The following is an 18,594-nucleotide window of genomic DNA, read 5'->3' on the forward strand; positions in this document are numbered from 1 at the left end:
AGTTTATGTGGTGCGTCACGGTTTACCCTGGGGCTTCATTCTTTCCTATAGCCACTGTGACGGAATGTTTGACAGGTTTCTTTTTTTTCTTTCTAAAAACAAAAAAATAACAGAGCCCCTTAATAGCTTTTTCGTTATATATTGTCTATTATTCTAAGCTTTGACGGAGCTGTGCATTAGTTATGGAGAGTACAACTTTGTTACAATCGTGGAAACGTGTTTACTCACATATGGCCGTGGTCACACCCCTCACTCATTTCACTAAAAATACAAAATTTCATTTAAATTGGAGGGGGGGGGAAAGACATGCAAAACATTTTCTTTTTGGTGAAGAACCATGGTATCATCCATTCGCTTATCTTTTAATTGGTAAAGAAACTAAATGTACCAAAACTGATGTTACCGGCGTTCCAACCTCGTTTCGGTCCTTCCCTTTCCTTTCTTTCCTATTTTTTTTTTTTCCACTCTTATCAGCACCCCGTTGAACCTGCACAACCGTAGAAGCGAGCAAAAAGCGGCGGCTTCGGTTAAGCAGCGAGAGGAGGGTAGGGAAGTTAAAGCAGTGCGTCAGCTAGAATATAGGTGAAAGTTTTTAGGAACGTTTACGTCAGGGAAAATTGTACGCAAACGAAAAAAAAAAAGTAGCAACAGCAGCAACTGTTATTTTTACGCCAAGAAAAGTTAAAAAGTTAATATCTATCTGCCACGGAATTATTGACCTGGAAAAAAAAAACCCTTTAACAACCGGAATTTATGCCACCGCCCACATCTGTTGCCTCAACGGCACGCTCCAGCAGTGGTGCAACTATCAAACGAAAGGTGGATGACCGCATCCGCAAGGTTATTGAGAATGCCGTACACAAGCGGCATCGCGCACTTCTACTGCTTGTGGGTGACCGCGGAAAAGATCAAATTGTTAATCTTCACCAGATGGTTTCACACGCCAACCACAACGCAAAGGTGAATGTGTTATGGTGCATGAAGAAAGAACCGGACTTCGGATCAACAAGCCTTAAACAACAAGAGAAGAAGGCGCGACTTGAGGTGAAGGGTGGAATGTCTACCGATGCAACGAAAGAAGCCTTTCAGACATTTCTTTCGCAAACCATTATAAGGTTTTGTCAATACAAGGAAACACATAAAATACTTGGGCAAACGTTTGGTATGGCGGTGCTACAAGACTTCGAGGCTATGACACCCAACACATTGGCGCGAACTATTGAAACCGTGAAGGGAGGTGGCATTATTGTAATAATGTTTCGCGCAATGAAGTCACTGAAGCAGTTATACACCATTGCTATGGATGTCCACTCTCGGTATCGCACAGAGGCTCTTCAAGATGTGGTCCCGCGCTTCAACGAGCGATTCCTTCTTTCTCTAGTTGATTGCGACACATCACTTTGTGTGGATGATGATCTTAACGTGCTTCCAATCACCGCCAAAATGTGTGCCGTAGAGAGTGCACGAACAACGTCGTATGATGAAACATTAGTTCTACAAGGGCGACAAAAGCACGAAGCGGACTTGGCTGCACTAAAGGAACGCCTACGGGCCAGTAATGAAGTGGGGCCACTCATTAGCCTATGCCAAACACTCGACCAAGGCAAGACCATTCTTTCACTTATGCAGACGGTTGTGGAGAAGTCGCTAAATACAACATGTGTTGTTACTGCTGGTAGGGGTCGTGGTAAATCTGCAGCACTTGGACTTGCGACCGCTGGCGCTGTGGCACAGGGGTACAGTAATATCTTCTGCACAGCACCATCGCCAGAAAATTTACAAACATTTTTCGAGTTCGTTGTGCGTGGGTTGCAGGAGCTTGGGTATAAAGAACGCACAGACTTTGAAGCCATGCAAAGCACGAACGTCGAGTTCAGCAAATGCATTATACGTATTAACGTTTTCCGCGAGCACAGACAAACTGTTCAATACATTTCTCCGAACGACGCATCAAAGTTTGCACAGGCGGAGTTGGCGATTATTGACGAAGCTGCAGCCTTGCCGTTGCCGATTGTTAAACAAATGCTCGGCCCGTACTTAGTGTTTCTTTCTTCGACCATCTCCGGTTACGAGGGCACAGGCCGGAGCCTCTCCATGAAACTTGTTGCAGACATGCGAAAGCACAGTGGAAGCACTAATGCCTCAGTGGCAGGTGACGACCGCCGGCTTCTTCGCGAGTTATCCATGTCAGATCCTATTCGTTATGGTCCTAATGACCCTGTGGAGTTCTGGTTGAACAAACTGCTGTGCCTTGACGCCACCGTCCGACCGATCGCCGTGAAATCCTCTCCACACCCAAATTCTTGTGAGTTGTACTACGTGAACCGTGACGCACTCTTTTCTTATCACCCTTTGGCCGAACAGCTGCTGCAGGCAATTGTGGCCATGTTAGTTGCCGCCCACTACAAAAATCAACCGAATGACCTGCAGCTCATGTCCGATGCACCCGGTCATCACCTCTTCATACTATGTCCCTCTACTGTGGATGCAAAGAGCGGCATTCCAGACGTATTTTGTGTAATTCATGCATGCGAGGAGGGACACGTTTCGTCCGAAGCAATCAAAAGTAACCTCAGCCGGGGGTTGCGCCCTTCCGGGGACCTAATTCCCTACACCCTATCGCAGTATTATCTCGAAGAGGGATTTGCAAAACTTGCAGGTCTACGAATTGTTCGTATTGCCACAAACCCGGAGTTGCAACGCGCCGGATACGGCTCGCGCGCTCTCGAGCTACTGCAGCAGTACTACACGGGCTCTGTGTCGTTACGTCCTGCCGCGTCTGCTGCTGCTACAGGAGAAAACAATACGGAATTAAAAGCAGTGGACGATGCCGATGAAGTGAGTAGCACCATCTCACACACCATCAAACCGCGCAAACGCATACCCAGCCTTTTAGTGCCTCTCGTTGAGAGACCTTATGAAGAGATTGACTACCTTGGCGTGAGTTTTGGTGTGACAACGCCTCTGTTTAACTTCTGGAAGCGGGGAGGGTTCGAGCCACTGTACCTACGTCACGCGGCGAATGAGTTAACTGGAGAGCATAGTTGCGTTATGGTTCGCTCGTTTGGATTTGACCTCGGGCTACTCCGTGCTGAGTTCCGTCGTCGATTTATTCCCCTTTTAGCGATGCCATTTCGCCAACTTCCAACAGAATTGGCACTGAGTATATTAAAGGATGTTGATGTTAATGACCCACAAAAATTAGCAGCTGCCACTGACCTCTCTCATGTGGCGGAGCATAATGTCCGCGTGGCAGGCCAGCCTCAGTGTACATGGAAGGAACTGCAGGAAATATTCAGCATCAGTGATTTGAAGAGGTTAAAGCTAAATGCCACTACATTTGTCGAGGGTGGCCACGTTTTGGACCTCGTTCCTGCTTTAGCGAAATTGTATTTTGAGTCGCGTTTATTTCACCTTCCCGATGGGGCAGAGGGTGTCGTACTCTCCCACGCGCAGGCTGCAGTACTTTTAGGCGTTGGGCTTCAGTGCCAAACTATTGAGGAAGTTGGTCAGCAGGCGGTATTTTCTGGCGTACCAACACAGCAGCTGCGTGCCTTTCTACAGAAGGCAATTTCTCGTATAGTAGACCATTTCACGCGCCTGCAGAAGCTGAAATTGACTGGATCAAAAGAAGAAGAGATTGTGAAAAGGAATGGGGGGGATGACGATGCGGATGAAAACACCCATGAGATTTACGATAAGGAGGGACGTGTAGTTGGGTTATCCGTGGAAAAGAGAGTCCGGAGTGTAATTAATGTAGATTCGACTTTGCTGCGCGACGCGAAGTCGGCAACAGTCGGAGCAAGAAATGATGCAGGAGGATCAACAGGATTGCAGCGGGCGTTCAAGCGGTCAAAGAAAACTCGTCGCGGCTGAAATCGGAGGGCTAACAGTTATTCACGTGTTTGTAAGGAGGGTGAGCCTTGTGTACTAATGAGGAGAAAGCAGTGAAAATAAACGGGAAGAAATGAGGGTTAAGCCAAAAGTAACGCAACGCAATTTTTAGCGTCTATGCCATCCGGAATGAGCACGCATGCTCAAAGAAAAAAAAATAACGAAATGGGGTATTCATTCACCTTTGGTACGTTTTGTATGTGCATATCCGTGGCTGATTAAAAGATAATCGGGTAAACTAACTGTTAAACTGGGTTCTCTCTGTGGTGAACTCCACATGACCTCTCGATATGATAAGATTTTTTTAAAAGAAAGGGGACGCATCGTGTTGCTTTCCTCTTCTCTCCTGTTCCTAGTAAGATGTCATTACCGCCACTTATTTCCTCTGTCTTACTCCTGTCTCCATTTTTTTTTTTTTAGGAAAGTTGGTGACAACCAAGGACTCGTTGTGGCAAAAAAAAAAGAATAGACCCCCAATACTGTGTTTTTTTTCTTTTTCACCTTATATTTACTTTCATAAATACTAGCGTGCATACACATCATAGAGATATTCATTGGTGTTTGTACCTCTCTGCAGACACTTTGACGTCCTGTTACGTTTGTTGGTTATTATGTCTGATTCTTCTCTGGTGTTCCTCATATTAAACTATGGGGCAGAAATGATATTTATTCTCGAAGCTCGCCTCAGCGCTCAGAACGTTTCCGAAAAGACGGCTCGCATGGTCCTTCATGATGTCATAAAGCACATGTATAGTTCAGAGTTTATGGATGAGCTATTCCGACCTCAGATGCTCTACTCCTTCGCAGCAACAAGGGAGGTTTTCAAATCGTTGAGTCAAACCTCTGTTATGCAGTTGTCGCCGGCTTCAATGGCTAAGCTCTTTGAGTTGATGACAACGGGGTTAAAGTACAAAATATTTTCACTACGGCATCCACTCGAGCTGTTAGAGCTCACGTGGGCACATTTGGAAGAAGTAAAACGGATTGCTTCTCATGAAACCCAATGTTTTGTTGATCCCATATTTTCCCGTGTAAACGACTTATTTCAGCAGCTCAACGTGGGGATGTTGGCGGAGGTTCGGAAAGATTTACTGAACTTTCTCGTAGGGCGTTGCACACCCGTGTCACTACTTTTAGAAAGTGGCGTGCAGGCTCAAAGCGGTTACTTTTACCTAAAGGAGGATAAAACCCTTCCTCCGCTTGTTGAATGTGAACCACCAGGTACCATTCGCTACTATGGTAATGGGAACCTTTTAGCTACCTGCACCTTCAAACACCGGGATGCTCACCTCCGGCACCCGCTGGCGTTTCCGGTTGGACGGTGGGACCCTCGTAGTTCAACTGCGCCTCGTTTTACGAAGAGGAATGTCAACATGTACACTTCCAAGGACTTGGAAACTAAAACTCAGAAACTAGCGCAGCCATCACAGAAGAGCGACGTTATTGCAGCGCATCCCGTAGGAACCAAACCCGAGGCCGTAAAGGCAGTTCAGCAAGAGATGAGCCAGTTGTTGCGTCTCGTTAGAGGTGAGTCGGAAAAACCACAGCATCTATTTAAACTAGCTTTGTGTTATGAATTTGAAGCAGAACATGGCACGCGAACTCCTACGACTGCTGAGGACGCCACTCTAAGTTGCAGTGGAACGGGCCCCCCGTCACCAAGAGCAAGTGACACCGCACCATCACTCCCTGTGAATCAAATGAGCAAAGCTGATGTGAGGAAAGAGAATAAGAAACTTTTTTCCCTAATGGGAGAACTAAACCTGGAGGAGGTTTCACGAAAAGAGGGACATAACTCCGTAGTGACTGGAGCTAACCTGCTGGACATTATGGATGAGGAGTGAAACACAACAGGGTGTGCGTGGTTTTCGTTTAGCCCTCCTTCCCCCCTCCTTAAAACATCTGCTTACAAGTATGTGTTTGTCATTCTTGTTTTAGTGACAAATACGCGGATTGGAAAAAAAAAACGATTGTGTGCGATTGCAGACAGCAAACGATAAAGGACAAAAGAAACACAAAAGGAAGAAGAGCGACGGGACTACTTTACCTGTCCGAATAGAACACACGAGTTGGTAGTACGATGCCGATAGAGAAATCTCACCCTTTTCCCCCTCCCTATTGTGCATTTAAATGCAAACCACTTGGGCATCGTTGCTCTGTATGTGAATAATCAGGTTCTGAGGAAGGAGCCTTTTTTACCCTAACTTTTACCGTTTCTATATCACAGTCGTGCGTGATTTCATCCATTTGATCTTACATTTATTCAATACTTGTGGCATGTGAGGCCTTTGTTGCATGTGGATTATATTGCAAATCTCGTAAACCCTTTTATAAATATTTGAACAACCGGTCCTAGATTCACTAAGAGACACAGATAGGGTAGGAAGGAGTAATAAGGAAACCGAGATGCTTCGCCGGTTAGCATGCGGTGCTACTCCTATAGGAAGTAACACAGCTGCTGCCTCTGCTGCTGTGTCGGGGGTATTTTTGGCGTCCTGTACTATGAGGTTGTATCGCATCATTCCACATATGTACAATGAAATAGAAGAACTGGCAGAGACACAGGAAGCAGGCCGCTGGCAAATTTCGCATCGGAACTGCTTACAACAACCTTTGAAGAAGGCAGAGATTATGTGCGATAAGTTAAATCTTCGTGAAAGGCGACGCACGGGCAAACTACCGGAAAAGTCTGTGACACGCCGCTTGAGTCAAACATACGCTGTGGATGGGAAAGAATACGAAAGCAAGTACAAGACAAAGATTATTAACATCACCGTCGTTGGTTTTGATGGACATCCATACCACTTTCGCACATACCCGATGCCGGATGTCACACTCAACACATTAATTGACGGATCCGGTATGTGCCACGGATACGCGCATTACTGGGGAAAATGTAACAATCCCGACTGCGCAGACTGGAATCATGGCGATGGGTGTCTTGTAAATGTGGATATTGAAACTCTCGACCGCCTCCTTCCACCCAACCGGTGGGAATACACTTCGTTAACTAACTGGCGTTCGATGGATCGCGCTGACATTACATACAACACCCGCTTCAGCTGTCAGATTCCCGTCACTGAGGAACTGGATGGTGGTCTTTTCGCTTTAAAACAGTACTGGTCTCGGGCATTACGGGAGTCCGTCTCGGACTGGGGGCTCGTAGACGACATGGCGACGATTCATAGCGCCCGTAGTAGGAAAATTGAACCGTGGGCCCCACCCATCGAGGAGCCAACGAAAATAGACTTCCCTATCACTTTGGATATGTTGTGGGCGCAGAGTTACCAGGATATTCTCAAGGCCAAGTACCCTGATAGGAGGCGAAAGGATGGTTACCACACCAAACCTGAGATGTGGGCGGCGTATGTGTAAACGCAACAGGAGAAACTGCACATGCTAAAGGGGCTCAGAGGTGAAAGGAATAAAGAAAGCAAGTACTTGTTGCATTTACTGTGGCATAGTGAAAGTGAACGTGCATTAGGTAGTGTGCTGAGAAGGAAGTGTAGGGAGATGGTGCGGAAGTAGGTGGTTGAGAAATCAGTAGCGTCAAACTTAGTAAAATATAGCGGCAGCACATGCGGAAGGATAGTTTGGGGAGTCTGTAGTGTTTTAGGCGATTCCTTCTTAAGTGTTTGAGTACAATTGCTTTCCCAATTTTGTTTTTGTGTGCCCGCGTCGTTTGAAAGACTCGGTGTTCACTAAATCAAAGGCATCGTCACAATCTTTGGTAGTTTTGTTCGTTCCCCCGGTTTTTCTCGGGGTGCCACGACTCACTCTCCATTCTTTTTTTTTGTTTCTGCGCTTCGCTTGTTCATTCTCTTGTTATTGCGTCTTCTGATCGCTTCCGCACTCAGACACACCCCTGTTTTTTTTTTTTTGCTTGTTTAAGACAATACGAAAGCTGAGGTAAAACAACAAGTCCCAATACCATAATGTCGAATCCTAACTTCTGGACAACTGTACTGAACTGGACCTTCGCGCGCGGTTACATCCGCATTCCAATCGTTTTTACGATTCCTATCGTCTTCAACAAGTACGCTTTGCATCAATTTGAGCCCCTCTTCCAGCAGTGGAACGCTGGGCACAACCAACGTGATATATGGGATCGTTTGGAGGGGAAGGTTGCACTGATGCTGGAAGAGGAAGCGGTATAATGTGACCACTAAGTTGCAATGTATGATGCAACTTATCTTGTCACAGTGTGAAGCGGCATAACGCGTGGAATGTATACATGTACATGCATGTTGCCTTGTTTACTAATATGACTGTTGAACCACCTTTAAAAATGTGTCAAGGTGGAGGGGGTGGGCTGGGTATTATAGTTGTCTCTGTGAGCTGTTTAATAGTAGGTTAGAAAAGAACCGGAAGTCGGTCTAATGGCCTGAGCATCTGTATGCGCATCGCGCAACTAACGCTTCATTACCATTATTATTATTATTGTTATTTTTTTCTTAGGAAGTACCGTCAGGTGGATATATATATATATATATATATATATATATATATATATATATACATGCGTATCCCTGTGTGTCGGTAACGGAAGGAAGAAGGGAAACCAAGTCAGATTCGTGTTGGCTTAACCCAACTTATTTTCGAAAAGGGTGGCCCTTTTCGCTTGTATGTGTTTTTGTTGTCTCTTTTCCTGTAGTCTTCATGTGTTGTTTTGTTTTTTTTTTTTCATCCAGAAGCTTCTTTTGGAAGCACTACAGGACGGTGTCATGTCCTTTTCCTAATTGCATTATGCTTGCCTTTTTAATTTGCTTCTTTATACTTCAATTCTAGAGAAGATAAAACGAAACGCACTGTGCATACGTATATTACAAAATTTTGTAAAGAAGGAGGGAAGGAGGGTACAGCAAAGGATAAAAAAAATAAAGAAGGGGAAATCACAGCTTTAAAAGAGGAACATATAATATTAGTAATATTAATAATCATAAGTCAGGGAGCAACCTTGTACACAATCAGCGCAGGAAGTCCTTCAATACATAGCCATGGAGGACGATGGCTTGATGTCGAACATCATCATTGTAAATGGCCTCCCGGCGAGAGTTACACCGGAGAAGCGTGCCATGTTCCTGCGTCACATGACGAAGAAAGTTTCCGACGTCCTTGGTCACGATAAATTCACAATCCACCCCGTCCTTGATGAGGAAACGGAGCACGTTGCTGGAGCCTTTCTCACTTTCACTACGGTGAATAGCGCGGAGGATGCTCTCGCCCGCCTAAATCGCTTTCCCTTTACAAAGACCGATATTCTCTCGACATATAGGTGGTGCGCGCTTAAGGCAGCGAGTGAACCGCCGGAGGAGTACAAACCGCCAGAGATGGAGCAGGACACCGATGCGGATTTTGCTCACACAATGGCGGAAGACTCCATGGCGCGCCCGCAGTTCTTCATTAAGCAGGGCGAGTCCTTCGATGTAGAGTGGTATTGGTTTAACTACACTACACTAAAGGCTGAATTATACCGCAAGCCCCGCCCCCTCAAGACAGATTCTGTTGGACAGTGGACGGAGATGGACCGTCGACAGAAGAGACTTGACCCCGGTCTTGTGTACGGCGCCTTGACGTCTGTTCGGCCGATGCCTGCATGGTCGACATTCGGTCGGATTATGGTTTCGCAGCATATGGGTGGCCTGAAACTGTGGGGTGGGCGCAAGATGCATATGTTATTCGAGGTTACTGAGCTTGATATCAAGGCCTTTTACATTTCTCCACAGGAAAAATACCTTGTAGTAAAGTCACCAAAGGAGGTGAGCGTATGGAATATCCGTTTATCAAAAAAGATTCGCGTACTGGGCGGTCTCGATCTTGCCGACTCAGATAAGTGGCCCATTGCCCGCTACAATGCGGAGGATGAGCTTGTCGCTATCTCGCATGCCTGTTTGGAGCCAATGGGACAAGGTAAATTATTTTTGTATCGAGCTGAGACAATGCGAGCTCTCCAGGTGGAGTCCAACAGTGAAACACCGGTGCATTCTTTGGTCATTCCCGGACTGAAGGTGGCCGAATGGAATCCGGCAGTCGGCAATCAGATGGCCATTCTAGTCCAAGGAGGCTCCAGTGAGGGATGGAAGATCATCATTCAAAACCTCGTTGTGAAGGATGACGTTGTGCGTGCGGAGGTAATTGAGCAGCGAAACTTCTTGCAAGCACAGCGACTTGACCTCCTATGGCACCCGCAAGGCACCCATTTGGTTGTCAAAGTAACGAAAACGAATTCAACAGAGTATTCGATTTTTTCTGTTGGTGTGAAAAGTGCTGCTGCTTACCAACTGAAGGTGGAGAACGGCTTAACTCCTGGACGTTTTGCTTGGAAACCAAGCGGCCCTCACTTCGCTGTTATATGCGAGGACCGTGCAAGGACGGGAAAGTTGGGTGACACCTCGGAGATTCGAATTTACTGCATAAAGAAACAGCTGAAACTTATTGGTCATTATCCAACATCCGCAACCCACCTCTTCTGGGCACCGCGTGGTTCTCGTTTGGTTGCAACGAACTACGACAAATCAACGTTGCACTTCTACGGTATTAATGATAGTGGCGCTTGCGTCCAACTCGAGCGAGTGACTTCACCCGTCACAGATACCGCTTGGGACCCAACTGGGCGATTCTACGCGGCGTGGGTGTCTGCGTTGCGGAACTCTGGCGATAACCAGTTCCGTATTTTTGATCTCAATGGTAGGGAACTCATGCAGAAGTCAGTGCGCCAACTTTCGCACTTTGCATGGCGGCCGCTCGCCCCCCCGGTGTTAACGGCAGCAGAGATCAAACACATACAAGATAATCTTCGAGAATACAGTCAACGATATCAAAACGAGGTTAAGGAACAAAAGGAACGTGAAGAGGCGGAACTTCAGAGTAAAGAGCGCGAAAAGGAGGAACAATACAAGAAGCGCATGAAGGGGATTGCACGGCATCATGCCGATAAGGGACTAGCCCGTACACGTGAAGAGTTGATTGCCTCTTCGCGGTGGAGCCGTTTATGGGCGCGCCGCATGAAGAGCCTTCCACCAGAGGAGATGATTCTTCATGAGGTTGTCACGGAGCAGCGCATCGAGCGCCGGCGCCCACTAAATTAGGTTGTGAAAGAAGGTGGTGATATCGATGCGTTGGTGATGAGTCGTACCGGTGTCAGTGGATATATTTTTTTAAAAAAAACCAACAACAGAGAATAAAGAAGAAAAGAATGCAAATAACTGAAGATTTTTTTAAAAGGAAGAGAAGGTGTAGGAGGTGACGAGTAAACCCTATATAAAAAAATATGAGACTGAAGGTAGGATGAGGTATAGGTTTGTGCAAGAGCATCCCGGTACGCTCATCTGACAGCAAACAACCAAGGCAACGCTATTTCGTCGTGTGAATGCAGGCAGAAATTTCACTACACCATGGAGATTTTCACTTTTTTATCCCTTTTGTTCTCTAACTGTGTCGCAGAGTTGTTGTTGTTGTTCGGCAGATGGGGTGAAGGAGGCGTGTAAAAAGTGTAAGAGGCAAGAGAAATGAAGCGGTACGTACATTCGGTGATTGTGAAGGATGATACGTATGCTTGTATGCCTTTCAATTTTTTTATCAGATAGGGCCGGAGACATGGTTTCACTCAACAATCTTTGTGGGAGTAAAATCCTTTTAAAATGGCGGATGGCTGTCTGAGTGTTTGCATTTTCGTCTCATCGCCCTCCCTTTGCGATGCAATCTCACCACAACACTTGATAACCGTTTTGGAGGGGAGGAAAAGAGAATATCCTGGCGCTTGCGTACGGTTACGGAGGTTATGATAGCAGCTGAGGTAGCGCTTTCTTCCATACCTTCTCTCAAATTGTGCCCTGTTACTGTGTTACTTGTGTTTGTGACATCTATGCCCACGTACGCCCTTTATATTAATGTGAGAAGCTTATGGATTTTTTTTTGTTTCCTTCAACAGCAACAACAAAACCCTAGTATAAGCGTTTGGTTTTCCAGGTTCTTTGAGACCTTTATTTTGATTGAACGCGCACATAATTTTTTAGAGTACATCTACATATCTATCTACGCACGACTTCATGAGCGCATGGCAGTAATGAGGTGTATCTTGCGAATTCATGTTACCGATGGAATTAGCACGCGCTACTTAGCGTATCGGGCTTCATTTCTCTGCGTAAAGAGGGCTCATTCCAACTTCAGAACTGGACAAGAAGATCAGTACACAACGAAACGGTCGGAAGACGAAAGCTTCGGTGGAGGGGATTCTCATTACCCTTCAAAAGATCGTACAACTACTTCTCCCGCTTCATCTCAGGGCTCTTCAGATACTCATGAACACACCGCTGCCTCATCTGCTGAGGAGAAACTTTCATCTGCCAGTCGTGGTGCGAGGGATGACATCAGTCACCAGGAGCTGGAACCCATGCGTTGGCCACAAGAGGCCCCCGGCTCCCCAGCGCTTACGGAACCCATCATTGACGAGAAGGGACAGTTTATTGTTTCACGCATACAGTGGCCTACAGGTGAGTTGGCGTATGCAACACCGCCTCCACCTGACACGCGGGTTGCCCCTCGTTTTGGGTATAATGTCGTACAGGTAAAGAAGCATGTGTCGTGGTGGAAGCACTACCAGCAGCACCCCCGCATATCTGTTGCGTACATTAATATTCAACTTCTCTTCCTCCTTGGAGCCGCATGGTTAATGGCATTTCTCGTGGAGGAGTACCGACGTGTCACCGATGAGTTGCGGACGCCGGGAGCAATGGTCGGGGAGCACAGGGGCAGGGGCCCGGTTGAAAAGGGAAAGCAGAAAATATCCTTCACAAATGACGAAATGACATCACTAATTGGCCGTGCGCAGGACAACTGGATGGACGCTCGGGCGGAGGCAAACTACATTGGATCAAAAGATTACACAATGAAGAAGATACCGCGACCGAAAGAGTTTTCAGTCGATGACTTCCGTAAGCGCTAAATCAAAGGAATAATGGGAAGGAGGAAGTTGAAAACGTGTTCGTGACAGTTATGTAAAATTTATAGGGAATTAGAACTCATGATGCCGCGGGCGGTGGTTGCGCGATAAGGGAAGAACTGACTATACGTGGTTACCAGCTAACGAAATGGTGAAAAGTGACTATTTGAGGAGTTAACAAAAGCGAGCGTACGCAAATTTCAGTGACGTCGGAGAAGCAGTGGTCACATCGGGAAAGACATATGTAATATTACCGTGTGTGTGAGCGGAGGTGGTGGTGGGGCTACAGAACAACACACGAATATCCACAATAGTTGTTCCTGGGAGGCTAAACGTATTTCCTTTTCTCCTTGGGACTATAACGAAAGTCCGTATCGAATGTATTATTGTTACTACTATGATCATTAATTCATTATGAAGTTGACGGACATCTTGAACACATACCGGCGCTGCAATGACAAAAATTTTGTAATTATGGGGGATAGGGTTACTTTCGGCTGTGGTTGTACCGTACTGCTACATGTCTTTATCGTTTTTCACAGGGTATGTTGCAGAATAGTTTGAACGGTTAATTCAAATGTGGAAGATTTGTTTATCTACTACTACTGTTTTTTATTATATTTATTATTTATTTCGATATTTTAACATCTCTTTCTTCTATTTTTTTTCGTTAGCTCGTTATGCCTTCACGGGTGATGACTTAAACTTGGTGTTAAGAGGAAGTGACGTTAAACACATAATAACTGCGCGAAAGACATTGAGACATGTTGAAGAAAGGTTAGCCGAGCCGCTTGCCCTCTCCCGCCCCCCCCCGGACAATCATATCGCGCGCAGTTATTAAAAGAAAAAGAATTTAAAATATTAACAAATCTTGAGCGCACGTTTTAGATCTGTTGAACATACTTGCTTTGGCTTATGGTACCAGCGAAAAACGCAGAGAAAGCAGATGTGTTTGTCAACTTCGTCGGTAACAAAACCATTTTTTGGAGGTCAATGCGAAAATAACTTTATTTTCATGTGAAAAAGTTTCTGATAATAGCCAAAGTACTTTCCTCACTAACGCGTCGCCCTTTTATGTGCCTTCCACGAGGAAAAAAAAAGAACAATAATAAATGAGAACTTGTTTCGACTCGTATTTCTCTGTGATTCACTTCCCACTTGTTCTTTCTTTCTTCCCTACAACTCTTTCTGAAACTCTCATTAATTACGCCAAATTTGTTTCATAAAGGGGACTAAGGGTGATTAAAAGAACTTAGCGAGGAGCGAGTTGTTGAAATAATAAAATCACCACTTTTGACATGAAACGAGGGCGAGGTGGAAGAGTGGACCCTTTTGAGTTTGTAACATACTCCGGAGAGGAGATTAAAGAGTCGAGTAGCGAAGAAAGGGTTAAGGAGGGGGCGAATAAAAGTTCACCTACACGAACTCGAATTCTTTCCGCTGCACTGTCACCAGCGGAAAGGGCCATCTTCGACGTGCCAATTGAAAAATGGCTTTCCATCGATCGTAGTAGTCTTAGCGGTTGGAAATGCGCTGTGCCGCGACCTGTCACTATCGAGCAACTTCGTCCAGTGGATCCGTCTGATGCTATTCTACGTCACATTGCACTTTATCGCGGACCAGTCACAGATTTACAGCTTGATGCTATAGTTAATGCCGCAAACACACGATGCCTTGGCGGCGGTGGCGTTGATGGTGCTATTCATAGAGTTGCAGGACCGTTGCTGCTCCGTGAGTGTGCAACTTTCAATGGTTGCCAAACAGGGGAATGCAGGCTAACAAAGGGGTATCAACTACCAGCGCGCTACGTTTTGCATACCGTCGGACCGGTGGGTGAGAGACCAGATATGCTCCGTAAATGTTATCGTTCGATTCTTTCATTAGCGTTGAAAAATGGGTTACGCAGCATCGGTTTCTGCTGCGTCAGTACTGGCGTATACGGATATCCACTTCTACCTGCAACCCGGATAGCGCTAGGGGAGACGAGGAAGTTTTTGGAAGAGCACGGAGGTGCACTAGATATGTGTTGCTTCGCGTGTTTTCAGGAAGACGAATACAAAACCTATGAAAAATGCGTTGGGAAGAGCAGTCTCTAATGCTTGCTTCCAACATGCAGGGAAGCAACTTACGGGCGTTCTTCTTGCTTATTCGCATGCATTTTGTAGGTGATCCCTTCAAAGAGGTTTTAACAAGGAAAACGATGTAGGGTTGTCCCCTTTGTTTCCTCTTCTTTCTTGAAATTATGCATAGCATGTGTGAAACAAACAATTGATGCCGGAATAACAGTATTTGCATCACAAACTACTTCAGACGTCACAGCGTGCGCACATTAGTATACGCATGCATTTGTTTATAATATCTCTGCCTGATTTTTCCCCCACTGTTCTGTAGATGGAAAGGGCCGTAGAGGGTAGGACTGGGAATGTGCCACCGTCTCGTCCTTCCACTTCCTCCTTCGTTCCTTTGCGTCCCGTCCGTTGTTGAAGGCTACGGGGTTTTTGATTACAGTTCGGGTGAAGGTGAAGTTGATGTCGTGTATGACTTCAGCAGCCAGCTCTGTTCTCAACATCCGCAGCTGCGGTCGTATGTTGATCAACTGTGTGAATTCCTACATAAAACACGCCTCATTCAGTATAACCCTGATGATTTCTTTCGTCTTATGCCTGATGATTGCGACGAAGGCGGTGACTGTTGTGAGGCGCTGCGGCATCCGGACGGACGATTAGTTGAGTTGGAGGAGTTGCAACGTATGCGTCGCCTCTGCGATTCCTTTGCAACACTAATGCCGAGTGGGACCGCTCTATTTGACGTGATGAACGTACTTATCAGGGACGGTCCACCTCCGGCAGCGGCGGATTGTTTGCATTCCTTCTACTCTGAAACAAGGCTTCTCATGATGAACAGGAAGAGAAGACAACAAAACGACGCGGCACGCTTAACGCTGTGCTTACCACAGGAAACAGATAGGAAGGAGGCGGAAGATGCAGAAGGACAACAAAAACAGCGGCAACGAACAGACCGCGTGATGCGAGCACTTTTGGGACACGGCATGGGGCCCAAGAAGCAGCATGAGGTGCGCGTCATGCGTGACACCGTAATTGATGTGATTAGCTGCTGCAACCGCTCACTACATCCAGAAGAGTGTGTTCGGACGGTAATGAATGTTGGTGAGGGGAAGGGATACGTTTCCCGTGCGTTCGCTCTCTGTGACGGGTTGCAGGTTGTTGGGCTTGACTGTAATCCTGCACACAAGGAGCGAGCAGTAGAACGCGTTTCTCATCTTCTGCATGGATATTTAAATGTGGACGCGTCCTGCCCATCTATGACTGGCCGCGACATGATTAACTTCTTGTATGAACCCAGAGGGCACATGGCAACTGTTGTCTGCACGGTAAAAGCATCCGTAGACTGGTGTGCCGTGTTGCGCGGACACGTGCGATTACTGAAAGGCGGTGAATGCTGTTCACACGATTCAATAGTTTCTATTGATGAAAAGGCTTTGGCAAACCCGTGGGAGCTGGAGGAATATGGGATTGTGGGGGATGAACCAACAGAAAAAAGAAGGGGGAACGGTTTAAGTTGCTTACGAGGTCAACTCGCTAGTGCAACAGCAAAGTTACAGTGCCTTATCTGTGGTCACATTCTTGTTCGAAGTGCTCCAACAGCAATTGTCCGGCACGCGCGACACCACCTTCAATCCGACCATACCAAAGCCTCAGATACGGAAGCCGCGCCATTCCCATCAAGAGATGTAGTGAATAAATGGAACTGCGATTTACCTGTTGGGGCATTCGTTGCGAAGTTAATAGACGCATTTTTTATCGAAATCAAAGCCGAACGCCGCAATACCCCCATCGCCGTTAAGCATTCGCGCTCCGCATCTGAAAATGATGACTTTAACCGGGAGGAGAGCACGGAGGTGGAGAAAAGAAAATCCGTGTCTGAACAGCGTGTGCTTTATGGAGAATGGACGGACGTGCGGTTACCACGAGGAACACGCGCAGAGGTTCTGGCGCCGATTAAAGGAAAGCAACATCAAGATCAGGAGGTTAATAATCGGGGCACTTGCACAACAAATGGCACTACTGAAGATGTCGTGTATTCCTACGCCGAAATTTGTGTCACTATTGTTGGCTACGACTGTGCACACAACCAACACTTCATCATACGGGATGATGGAAGGCGCAAAGAGGGAATTACACTGCTGCAGCACTCTCAGCCTATAGCGACGCCGCTTGATGAGTCCCCCAAACGTAGCGTTAATACTCCAGCGGCGGAGACTGCATGGTCAGAAAAGGTAATGTTTCTTTTGCGCATACAACCGTTTCCACCGACGGTTGCACCCGCCATTCGTGTCCCTAGTCTCAGCAACGTCCTGATGATGGGACTGCACACGTGCGGGGACCTCGGCTCTAACATTTGCCGGCTTTTTGTGTCTGGTGCCTCACCAGGGCTTGTGCTTGTCAGCTGTTGTTGGCACGCACTAACAAATGATGGGTTTCCACTCAGTCGCGAGTTTCAGCAGCGCGGGTGGCGCGTAGAAATGCTGTCACTGATGCTGGCGACACAACCATTTGACATGTGGACAACAGCATCTCCAGAGGGGCATCGCGACTCGGCAGCTCTGCTATTTTATCGAAGTTTGCTGAAGCGATTGTGGGTGCGCCTGCAGGGCCGTTGGCGGCAGCTGACCGTGAATATGAGCCAGCCTACATCATCATGTTGTTGTTCTCTGGTTGATGTACCACATCTGGAGCCGGCTTTCCTGCGTCGGATGGCCAAGGTGAAACATAGTGTAACTTTAGACACGTTGTACATGGAGGCCTGCCGTGAGTATTTTTCCTCCGACTCTGATGGAAAATGGGAACACATGTGGCATCACACCTCCTGTGAACAGCGGGTTTGCCACTCGTGTCGGGCAGCACAAATGAAGTTCTTGGCGGATGAGGAAAATATAGCACTTGCATCTCGAATGGGGCGTGAATACTTCGACAAGTATTTCTCGCCCTTTCTCGGTCTCACAATCCTACGAATGTGGATGTGTCACCTAGTGGAAACATTACTTCTTTTGGATAGGACATTTTATCTAACTGAGTCTCTGATAACTGAGGGTCGTGGTGGTGGTTCTGTGGTTTCTCTTGTTCCGCTTTTTGATGGTTCTATTTCCCCACGCATGTACGGCATTTTGGCCCGTCGTTTTCCCGTGGCGCAATAAAAAGGAGCCACACTCTCCTGCTGCCCTTCTCGTCAGTGTTATTCACACGAGTGGCTGCTTATGTGCTGTTATGTCATAACACAAATTTTGGTTGCTGTTAACTTTTCTCATGCATTGGGCAGTGCATGTTCGCTTGTACTTACGGCAGCTGGGGAAGTTGATGCATGGTTGCCATCACTATTATTATTATTATTTATTGGTGCGGTTTACTTTCGTGGTAATACTCGAACTTCCGGATTCCATTAACATTCTTCAGCAGGTAGCACTGTAAAGTGCTCTGGTTGACGTTGACTTGTTGTTCACTCACAACACGTACCAGCACGCGTTTGTACAGCTTATGAAATGAGTTTAACGCTGTGTCCTTACCTTGGGAGTTTGAAGCGAGGGAAGCAGTTGAAATGGAACATTCAAATGCAGACACACACACACACACACACACACACACCAGCACGCATGCCTAGAAATGTGGTGAAGTGCAATACCGTCCAATCTTTTCTTCTGCTTTCTTATATTAGTTTCTTCATTACTACATTTCCCAATTCAA

At 46.5% G+C, this 18,594-nt stretch overlaps 9 protein-coding genes across 9 annotated transcripts; all 9 read left to right on the top strand.

Moving 5' to 3' along the window:
* Positions 1-182: 182 nt before the first annotated feature.
* On the top strand, positions 183-485 carry TbgDal_V3570 (hypothetical protein, unlikely; the record flags this gene model as incomplete). The annotated part of the gene is made up of 1 exon (XM_011775204.1): positions 183-485. One exon carries the CDS (start codon positions 183-185, stop codon positions 483-485), a length of 303 nt encoding a protein of 100 aa, XP_011773506.1.
* A 268-nt stretch (positions 486-753) lies between these two features.
* On the top strand, positions 754-3,876 carry TbgDal_V3580 (hypothetical protein, conserved; the record flags this gene model as incomplete). Its single annotated transcript, XM_011775205.1, has 1 exon — positions 754-3,876. One exon carries the CDS (start codon positions 754-756, stop codon positions 3,874-3,876), a length of 3,123 nt encoding a protein of 1,040 aa, XP_011773507.1.
* A 629-nt stretch (positions 3,877-4,505) lies between these two features.
* TbgDal_V3590 (hypothetical protein, conserved) lies at positions 4,506-5,738 on the top strand (the record flags this gene model as incomplete). The annotated part of the gene is made up of 1 exon (XM_011775206.1): positions 4,506-5,738. One exon carries the CDS (start codon positions 4,506-4,508, stop codon positions 5,736-5,738), a length of 1,233 nt encoding a protein of 410 aa, XP_011773508.1.
* Positions 5,739-6,300: 562 nt separating this feature from the next.
* TbgDal_V3600 (hypothetical protein, conserved) lies at positions 6,301-7,269 on the top strand (the record flags this gene model as incomplete). The annotated part of the gene is made up of 1 exon (XM_011775207.1): positions 6,301-7,269. The coding sequence occupies one exon, from the start codon at positions 6,301-6,303 to the stop codon at positions 7,267-7,269; it is 969 nt and encodes a 322-aa protein (XP_011773509.1).
* Positions 7,270-7,829: 560 nt separating this feature from the next.
* TbgDal_V3610 (hypothetical protein, conserved) lies at positions 7,830-8,051 on the top strand (the record flags this gene model as incomplete). Its single annotated transcript, XM_011775208.1, has 1 exon — positions 7,830-8,051. One exon carries the CDS (start codon positions 7,830-7,832, stop codon positions 8,049-8,051), a length of 222 nt encoding a protein of 73 aa, XP_011773510.1.
* An 840-nt stretch (positions 8,052-8,891) lies between these two features.
* Positions 8,892-10,982, top strand: TbgDal_V3620 (translation initiation factor, putative; the record flags this gene model as incomplete). The annotated part of the gene is made up of 1 exon (XM_011775209.1): positions 8,892-10,982. The coding sequence occupies one exon, from the start codon at positions 8,892-8,894 to the stop codon at positions 10,980-10,982; it is 2,091 nt and encodes a 696-aa protein (XP_011773511.1).
* A 692-nt stretch (positions 10,983-11,674) lies between these two features.
* TbgDal_V3630 (hypothetical protein, conserved) lies at positions 11,675-12,838 on the top strand (the record flags this gene model as incomplete). Its single annotated transcript, XM_011775210.1, has 1 exon — positions 11,675-12,838. One exon carries the CDS (start codon positions 11,675-11,677, stop codon positions 12,836-12,838), a length of 1,164 nt encoding a protein of 387 aa, XP_011773512.1.
* A 1,295-nt stretch (positions 12,839-14,133) lies between these two features.
* Positions 14,134-14,931, top strand: TbgDal_V3640 (hypothetical protein, conserved; the record flags this gene model as incomplete). The annotated part of the gene is made up of 1 exon (XM_011775211.1): positions 14,134-14,931. The coding sequence occupies one exon, from the start codon at positions 14,134-14,136 to the stop codon at positions 14,929-14,931; it is 798 nt and encodes a 265-aa protein (XP_011773513.1).
* Positions 14,932-15,257: 326 nt separating this feature from the next.
* On the top strand, positions 15,258-18,050 carry TbgDal_V3650 (hypothetical protein, conserved; the record flags this gene model as incomplete). The annotated part of the gene is made up of 1 exon (XM_011775212.1): positions 15,258-18,050. The coding sequence occupies one exon, from the start codon at positions 15,258-15,260 to the stop codon at positions 18,048-18,050; it is 2,793 nt and encodes a 930-aa protein (XP_011773514.1).
* Between the last annotated feature and the right edge of the window lie 544 nt (positions 18,051-18,594).

This window comes from Trypanosoma brucei, chromosome 5 (genome assembly GCF_000210295.1).
Source record: "Trypanosoma brucei gambiense DAL972 chromosome 5, complete sequence".
In the NCBI taxonomy this organism is placed as follows: Eukaryota; Euglenozoa; class Kinetoplastea; order Trypanosomatida; family Trypanosomatidae; genus Trypanosoma; species Trypanosoma brucei.